The following is a 9,363-nucleotide window of genomic DNA, read 5'->3' as shown; positions in this document are numbered from 1 at the left end:
AGATCTCTTCAAGAAAATTGGAGATCTCAAGGGAACGTTTTGTGCAAAGATGGGCATGATAAAGGACAAAGAAGGCAGGGACCTAACAGAAGCAGATGAGATTAAGAAGAGGTGGAAAGAATACACAGAAGAACTATACAGGAAAGATCTTAATGTCGCTGATAGCCATGATAGTGCGGTCACTGAACTTGAGCCGGACATCCCTGAGAGTGAAGTCAAGTGGGTCTTAGGAAGCATTAGTAACAACAAAGCTAGCAGAGATGACAGTATTCCAGCTGAGCTATTTAAAATCCTAAAAGATGATGCTGTTAAAGTGCTGCATTCAATATGCCAACAAATTTGGAACACTCAACAATGGCCGCAAGACTGGAAAAGGTCAGTTTACATTCCAATGCCAAAGAAGGGCAACGCCAAAGAGTGTTCAAACTACCGCACAATTGCGCTCCTTTCACATGCCAGCAAGGTGATGCTCAAAATCCTACAAGCTAGGCTTCAGCAGTATGCGAATCGAGAACTACCGGAAGTACAAGCTGGGTTTCGAAGAGGCAGAGGAACTAGAGATCAAATCGCCAACATTCGCTGGATCATGGAGAAAGCAAGAGTATTCCAGAAAAACGTCTATTTCTGCTTCCTTGACTACGCTAAAGCCTTTGATTGTGTGGATCACAACAAACTCTGGCAAATTCTTAAAGTGATCGCAGTACCAGACCACCTTACCTGTCTCCTGAGAAACCTGTACGAGGGTCAAGAAGCAACAGTAAGAACCAGACATGGAACAGCCGATTGGTTCAAAATTGGGAAAGTAGTACGACAAGGCTGCATATTGTCACCCTGCTTATTTAACTTATATGCAGAGTACATCATGAGAAATGCCGGGTTGGATGAATCAGAGGTCGGAATTAAGATTGCTGGGAGGACTGAAGCTGAAGCTCAAATATTTTGGCCACCTAATGCGAAGAGAAAACTCCCTGGAAAAGACCCTGATGCTGGGAAAGACTGAAGGCAAAAGGAGAGGGGGACGGCAGAGGATGAGATGGCTAGATAGCATCACCGATGCAATGAATATGGACTTGAGCACGCTCCGGGAGAGAGCGCAGGACAGGAAGGCGTGGCGTGCTATGGTCCATGGGGTCACGAAGAGTCGGACACGACTGAACGACTGAACAACAACAACAACATTCTCCTTCCTTCTCCGACTTGTACAAGGTTCCTTCCATCAGCTTTGTAGCTGTGAGACAGAGCAGGATGGAGTAAATAATATCAATAAGACTGCAGCTTGGCCACAGTGGTACAAGCACTAGTAAATTCAAGACTGGATTCCTGCAACACACTGCAACATGTGAGGCTGCCCTTGAGGCTGGTCCAGGAGCTGCAGCTGGTGCAGAATGCTGCAGGAATTCTTCTGGCTGCCTATTTGCTACCAGGCTAGGTTTAAGGCTTTGTTATTTGTGTGTAACGTGCTAGCCAACTTGAGACCAGAATATTTGAGAGTGCCTTCCCCCTTACCAGCCTGCCCAGTCACTGAGATCATCCAATGAGGTTCTCCTGCTGGTTTCCCATGGACTTGCGGTCCATTTGGAGTCCATTCGGAGTTGGGCCTTCAGTGTATTGGCTCCCTCTCTGTGGAACTCCCTGCCTGTTGATGTCAGGCTGGCACCTAAATTGTTGTTTTTGGCAACTGCTAATGACCCTCTTATTTAAACAAGCTTTCCTGAGTGATAGACAAGCCACAATTTTATGGGTGCCATTCGATTTTAAATGTTCTTTATTGTTTTGTATTTTGATTTCTTTTTAATTTCCTGTTCCCCATGCAAGAATTTTTTTCAGATGTAGAGTGGTTTATAAATGTTGTAAACAAACAAACATATAAATAAATGACAAAATCCTGGACGAGATTAATCTTTTAGCTTGATCCACTAGGTTGCGTTGTTCTTACATTGATGCCATGTATGTACCAAAGAAATTAACTTTACATCTGTCTTATTTCTTATTCTGGTAAGTTGCTCTGAGAGTTTTTTTGGCTGAAGGGTGGGATAAAAATGCTATAAATAAATAAATAATAGTCCCTACTAACATGGAAGTCCTCCTGTTTTCAGGTTGTTCTGTATGAAGTGCAAAGGAAGTCTAACTAGCTACCCAATCAATGCATTAACACAGCACTCCCCAACAAAGCCCCTTCATGGATCACTGCCTTGTTGTGGCGAAGCTGAAGCTCAAATATTTTGGCCACCTAATGCGAAGAGAAAACTCCCTGGAAAAGACCCTGATGCTGGGAAAGATCGAAGGCAAAAGGAGAAGGGGGCGGCAGAGGATGAGATGGCTAGATAGCATCACCGATGAAATGAATATGAATTTGAACACACTCCGGGAGAGAGCGGAGGACAGGAAGGCCTGGCGTGCTATGGTCCATGGGGTCACGAAGAGTCGGACACGACTTAGCAAATGAACAACAACAACAACAACCCCAACAAAGATGATCAGGGGACTTGGAAACAAAGCCGTATGAGCATGTTGAGCCCTGAGAAGAGAAGACTGAGGGGAGATAGGACCTGAGGGTTGTCCCATAGAGGAAGGCCAGGATCTCTTCTCAATCATCCCAGAGGGCAGGACATGGAATAATGGGCTCAAGTGATAAGAAGCCAGATTCCGGCTGAACATCAGGAAAAACTTCCTGACCATTAGAGCAATACAACAATGGAACCAACTACCTAGGGAACTAGTGGGCTCTTCCACGCTGGAGGTACTCAAGATAAAGCTAGGCAGACATCTGTCAGGTATGCTCTGACTTGGATTCCTGCATTGAGCAGGAAGTTGGACTCAATGGTCTTACAGGCCCCTTCCAACCCTACTATTCTATGATTCTACACCTGGAAGGCACCAGACTGGGGAAGGCCGGCTTAACACAAGCAAGCACGCTTCACAAACTGATTGGGAAACTGTAGCCTAGAACAGCGGTCCCCAACCTTTTTGGCACCAGGGACTGGTTTCGTGGAAGACAATTTTTCCACGGACCAGGGTGGTGGTGGTTTTGCTGGCGGACTTCCAGCCGTTGGGACGCAAATGGCGTCCGCATTCTTTGCAGTAATGGGCTACGTAAAGATTTATGTAGCCTATTACTTGAAGAACAGGGATGCATCCCAGCAGCCAGAAGTCCGCCAGTGGCCGGAGCTGGCCGGCAGCTCCACAGACTTGCCGCGAAGCGGAGCCAGCTGGAGCCAACGAGGATTCCGGGGGTGAGGAACGGATCACCTTCCCCCACCCCCACGGACCCAAGGTAAGGGGGTTTTGCACACCCCTACAGCCTGGTTTCTAACAGGCCACAGACCGGTACTGGTCTGCAGCCCAGGGGTTGGGGACCCCTGGCCTAGAAAACTTCACTGGATAACATTTATGGATTAAGAACATAACAACATCCAGCCCTGCTGGATCAGACCAAGGGTCTATCTAGTCCAGCATCCTGTTTACACAGTGGCCAACTAGCTGTTGACCAGGAACTCACAAGAAGGACACGAGCGCAACAGCACCCTCCCGCCCATGTTCCCCAGCCACTGGGGTACTTAGACTCACTGCCTCACTTAGACTACTGGAGGTAGCACATTGTAGCCCTAAAAAGAAATGCACAACAAAACATCACTTTGTTCTGCAGAGCCCAGCTCTCAAGAGTTTATAAATGACATTCTATGAAGAGGAAATGGGAAAAGACTGTACCCAAAAGGAAAAGAACAGCAACAGTAGCGGTTCCTTATGCAACAATACACTGCCTGATCATGAATAAGCAAAACAGGAACTGTGAATAGATGGGAAAACACGCATGCAAAATTCACCATATTAATACCGCCAACCCTCTGAGGGATTCATAACCCACCCTGAATGAGAGAGAAGAGGCAGGCTTGTCTTCTTCTTTAATGAAACTTTAACAAGTTGTTTAGTTTCTTATGGAAATTACCAGTTGAAATGGGGAAGGACGTTTGCACCATACAATGTCTGGCAAACTGCCATCAGTCTCTGTCTGAGGGCCAAACGGCCCCACCCCAAAACACATGATCTCAATCTACCGCTAATCCCATCACAAATCCAGCTCCACTCTGCCATTTAATTTGTAGATTAAAAGATTACACATTGCTCTAGATGTCAATGAATGGTGTTTTAAAACATTATTAAAGATAGGGATTAAAAATTGTGTTAAATAATGTACAGAAGAGAAACCCGCTAGGGAACTGTTTTGCATGAGTGAAATGGGAGCCTGTATTACAGGAGGTGCTAAGGTCCTTTCCTGTACTTCCACAGGCTTTTTATCTGCTATTTTATTTATTTTTGTTTATATTGTTTGGTTTGGGGGTGTTTTAATTTGGATTGTTTATAAAGACAGGACACACATTTTCTTTTAAAGAAATTAGGTTTATTTTATCCACAGAGCATCACTACTATGCATGTTTACTTAGAAGTAGATCTGGCTGTGTTCAATGGGGCTTACAATTTAGCAAATGTATTTAGGGTTGCAGCCCAAATTTATCAAAACTTTATATAATAATAATAATAATAATAATAATAATATATTTGTAACAATATTAGTTGTAACCATAATAACAGATTATCAGCCTGACATTGCAACCCTATACTGAGTTCAATGGGGCTTTCTCCCAGGTAAGTGTATAGAGGATTGCAGCTTTTGATTCTTTATGCTGCCACTGCTTTTGTACTCTTGTAGTCTTTTTAAAGAGTGACGCTGGCTTTCATCATTGTTATATCTACTGGCAGGCAACACGCCAGAACTTTTCCAGCTCCACTGGCTGCCAGTCCATTTCTGGGCCTGATTCAAAGTGCTGGTATTAACATTCAAAGCCCTAAACGGCTTGGGGCTGGGTTATCTGAAGGATCGCCTCCTCCCATATGTGCCTGCCCAGACCCTAAGATCATCTTCAGGGGTGCTTCTCCACCAACGGAAGTGAGATGGGTGGCTACCAGAAAGAGGGCCTTTTCGGCTGTGGCACCCCAGCTGTGGAATGAGCTCCCTAGAGAAGTTCGCCTGGCACCTAGTTGTACTCCTTCTGGCGCCAGGTGAAGGCCTTTTTATTCTCCCAGTGTTTTAGCATTTTAGCTTCCTAGTCTTTTAACTCTGGTGTTTGAAATCTGCATCTGAAATCTCTGCATTGCTGCTAGGTTTTACTCTGGTTGTATGGTTATATTGTGGTTTTAAGCTTTCATCTTTTATATTGTTTGATGCTGCGCTTGTGGTTTTAATTTTTGTGAACCGCCCAGAGAGCTTTGGCTGTTGGGTGGTACAGAAATGAAATAAATAAAATTTAAAAATACCTTTTATCAGCAAATGGCATGTCAGCAGCCCAGAATAACTAGTAGATGTTTACTTATGGCAGGGATGGGAAACCTGTGGCCCTCTAGATGTCACTGGACTGCAACTCCCATCATTCCTCACGTTTAGCTATGCTGGCTGGAGCTGATTGGAGCTGCAGCCCACTAACATCTGGAGGGTCATGCCCTCCCCACTCCTGCTTTAACGGGAGCTAACAAGTGGGATTTACAACGCAGCGTGGAGTGCTCCTGATCTCAGGGGTGAGCTAACAAGCCGTGACTTTTTCCTGGATACTGCATTCTATTTCCCTCTCCAGGGTTCTATTCCCTTCACCCCTGCCAGCCAAAACTCAGCCTGTGAGAATGCTCCATCCCGATCAGGATGATACCTCCCTCTTGTGCAGGATGCTGTCATTTTGGCTACACAACACATACAAAGAATGAGGTTTCTATTTGAGTGTGTGTGTGTGTGTGTGTGTGTATGTGTGTGTGTGTATATATATATATGATGGTTGGGAGATACCAAAACCATTACCTTAAACTGGGCTGGGAAAATAACAGGCAGCCAATGTAAACGATGCCGAATAGTAATATGATCTGAATGCCTAGTTCCCACAAGCATTCTAGCTGCGGCATTCTGAACCTGTGCTATTCCTGCATAGTGTTCAAGGGCAGCTCCACGTAGAGTGCATTACAGTAATCTAGCCCAGATGTAACCAAGGCATGTGTCACTGTGGCTAAGTCAGCTTTCTCTAGAAGCAGAGACATCACATTGCCGACAAAGGTCCGTCTAATCAAAGCTATGGTTTTCCCAGTAGTAACGTATGGCTGTGAGAGCTGGACTATGAGGAAGGCTGAGCGCCGAAGAATTGATGCTTTCGAACTGTGGTGCTGGAGAAGACTCTTATGAGTCCCCTGGACTGCAAGGAGGTCAAATCAGTCAATCCTAAAGGAAATCAACCCTGAGTGCTCATTGGAAGGACAGAGACTGAAGCTGAAGCTCAAATATTTTGGCCACCTAATGCGAAGAGAAAACTCTCTGGAAAAGACCCTGATGCTGGGAAAGACTGAAGGCAAAAGGAGAAGGGGATGGCAGAGGATGAGATGGCTGGATAGAATCACCGATGCAATGAATATGGACTTGAGCACGCTCTGGGAGAGAGCGCAGGACAGGAAGGCCTGGTGTGCTATGGTCCATGGGGTCACGAAGAGTCGGACACGACTGAACGACTGAACAACAACAAGTAAAAAGCATTCCCGGCAACTGATACCACCTGTATCTATATAGACAGTGCTGACTCCAGGATTGCTCCCAGATGGCCTGCCTGGCCTTTCTGGGTGCATGTGTGAGAGATCCCATCCAGAGTCAGATCTGAACCTACATCCAGATTAGCAGATTTCCCAACCTATATTACTTCTGACTTATCTGGATTAAGTTGCAGCTGGGACCCCTTTTTTTGATTCTAATACTGTTTCCAGACACCCATCCAGGGTTTCAACTGCCTCCCTGGGATTAGATGGTGGAAAAGAGAGGTAAAGCTGCGTGTCATCTGCATAATGATGACACCTCAGCCCAAACTTCCAGATGCCTTCTCCCAGTGGTTTCACATAGATGTTGAAAAGCATGGGGAACCTTGAGGCACCCCAAATGTCAATAGCGAAAGCGTTTGACAGTCCCACGGGACCAGCTTCTGTGTCCACCACCCCCCGGAAGGACTGGAGCCATTGCAACACCATTACCCCCAAGTACCACCCTAGAGAGACATTGCACAGGGATACCACAGTCCATGATACTGCAAACTGCAGAGAGGCCAAGGAAACCTGTAGCGTCACACTGCCACTGTCCATTCCTCAGTATAAGTCATCCATCAGGGCAAGCAAAGCAGTTTCTGTCCCAAAGCCAGGCCAGAAGCCATACTGGAATGGATCTAAATTATCAGTGTCATCTAAAACTGCCTGGAGCTGACATGACACCACGCACTCCAAGACCTTGTTCAAAAATGGTGCATTTGAAAATGGGCAATAGTTTTCTATAGCCAAGGCTGGCTTCTTCAACAGCGGTATATACAGAGCTCAGATCTCTGTAACAGATGCATAGATATCATCTGTGGAAACTTTGCACCCCTGGGGCAAATGTAGAGTGCATAACAGTATTTGTTGCTTTTATTGTGGTGGGTTGTTTCATTTTAATTGTAAGCTGCCTTGAATATTTGTTTAAAAAGTAGGGGTTAAATGCTGCACATAACAACAACAATGCACCACAAAGCAAAAAATAGAGGGATCTGCCCCAAGGAGCTTACAGCCTAAAATTGTAGGTATGGGAAGCGACAGAGGGCGACGAGGGAGGGGGATGGGCTAAACAGAGGAAGAATATGTGTTGATTTCATATATATATATATATATATATATATATAAAAATCAAATAATGTATTTAGCAAACAAGATACAGAAAAGAAATAAGTGAAGGAATTGTTAAAATACCCACGAAAGCTTTGTTAAGATTCAATATCAAAGTCAAAGTTATCTGAGTCAGATGACACTCTCCCCCCCGCCCCGTTTTTATTTATTTTTAGCTGTCACCACATGAAATTTGCTTTTTGAACCCCTAATGGACAAAGCAAATGCCAACCTTCAAAATGGCCGCGAGGGCTTCACACCAGGCTTCGGCGCGAGATACCTCTGGAATTCATTTGCCCATACCCAAAATGGCGACTACCCCCTGCCCACACCCGGAGACAAAGGTGGCCGCGGAAGCCTATATTCAAAACGGCCGAGGGCGCACAAACTCACCTCTTCTAAGATGGCCGCCGCCCGGCCTTCGCGTCCCGCGCTCGACATGGCCCCGCGCGCCGCACGGCGGACAATCGAGCCGCGCGCCGGAGCCGGAGCCCGCCCGCGCCGCTTCGCTCCAGCCAATGAAAACTCCCCATGGGGAGTGCTTGAGCAGCGCCGCGAAGCCCCGTCGCCCGCCTCATCAACGCGACAGCCCAGGCGGCCAATGGGGCTTCAGCGCCGAGAGGGAGCGGAGGGCGGGCCTCGTCCGCGCCGCCATTTTGTGACTCTATATAACACGTAGCCGTTGGGTCCGCTCCTGCTACTCTCGCGCCTGCACTCCGCTTCCCTTCGGGTCGCCTTCGTGTGCCATGGACGGGTGAGCGGAGCGGGGACGAGGGCGGGGGAGAAGTTACCTCAGGGCGGGGAGGGGGGCTCACCTGGCGGCGTCGCCTGCGGGAGGCCGCCTCGCGGGGTCTCGGATTCCGTGAGGGGGAGTGAGTGAGTGAGACGGAGGCCGACGCCGGGCCTCGTTGTGCTCCCTCTCCCCGACGCCGGAAAGTTCGGGCGCGGCCCCGCGGCGGGAGGGGCGCGCGCGCCACCTCCCTTTCTCTCTCTCTCCCCCCCCCAAATCTCCCACTTCCCCCCCACCGCCTTAGCGCGCGCGCTGCCGCCGCCGCCGCCTCAGAAAAAAAGTTCGGAAGCGCGCTCCCGCGTGATCCGCTCCCAGCGTTCCAAGCCGCGCGCGCCCCCTCCCGTAAACGTTTGGGGGTCCCTCGCCCCGCGCGCGCCCGCGCCCTCCCCCCCGCGTTCTGAAGCGCGCGCCCGCCCGCCCCTCCGGCAGGGTTTTACGCTCTGCGCGCGCGCGCGCTTCCCTCCCCTCGCCCCCACTCCCCCTCTCTCCCCGTAAGGCTCCAAGCCAGCCTTCTCCGACCTCGTGCGCCGGACTACACGCCTCATCATCCCCAGCCAGGTCGGGGGAGGCTGCTTGAAGCCACCCCCCAAGCTGGGGGCTTGCTCTGGGGCAGGGGGGGAGGGGGTTCTTGCTTCGCCTCTCCCCCCTCCCCCATTTTGAGGGGAACTTTCTCGAGGTGTTCGGAGCGGCCGTCGGTTGCCCTCGTGCTCGCCTCCTGGCCACGCCCCCTCTTTCCCCATTTCTTCGCCCTGTCCTTTTTTTTTCCGGCGCCCGGATATTGGCCCAAGGGGTTTTTTTTTTCCTTTCTGTCTTCATTTATCTTTCGCCACCACCCTTTCGTTGTTCTTTCCTCCTCGGCGAGTTTA

At 48.6% G+C, this 9,363-nt stretch overlaps 1 protein-coding gene across 2 annotated transcripts in view; it reads left to right on the top strand.

Annotated features, from left to right (window-relative positions):
• The first annotated feature begins 8,326 nt into the window (after positions 1-8,326).
• PTBP1 (polypyrimidine tract binding protein 1) overlaps positions 8,327-9,363 on the top strand; it is a 38,521-nt gene continuing 37,484 nt past the window's right edge. Inside the window, exon 1 of one of the 2 annotated variants that reach the window (XM_084825995.1) lies at positions 8,327-8,461. In XM_084825995.1, coding sequence (XP_084682121.1) covers positions 8,454-8,461 — 8 coding nt within the window. In that variant the 5' untranslated portion in view covers positions 8,327-8,453. The remainder of the gene's footprint in view (positions 8,462-9,363) is intronic. The other variant, XM_084825996.1, reaches the window with a different exon arrangement.

Source organism: Heloderma suspectum, chromosome Z (assembly GCF_057233095.1).
Source record: "Heloderma suspectum isolate Gila_16-S chromosome Z, 16-S_ref, whole genome shotgun sequence".
Taxonomy (NCBI): Eukaryota; Metazoa; Chordata; class Lepidosauria; order Squamata; family Helodermatidae; genus Heloderma; species Heloderma suspectum.
Note: the sequence above shows the minus strand (reverse complement) of the source record. Positions and strands in the feature narration are given on the sequence as shown.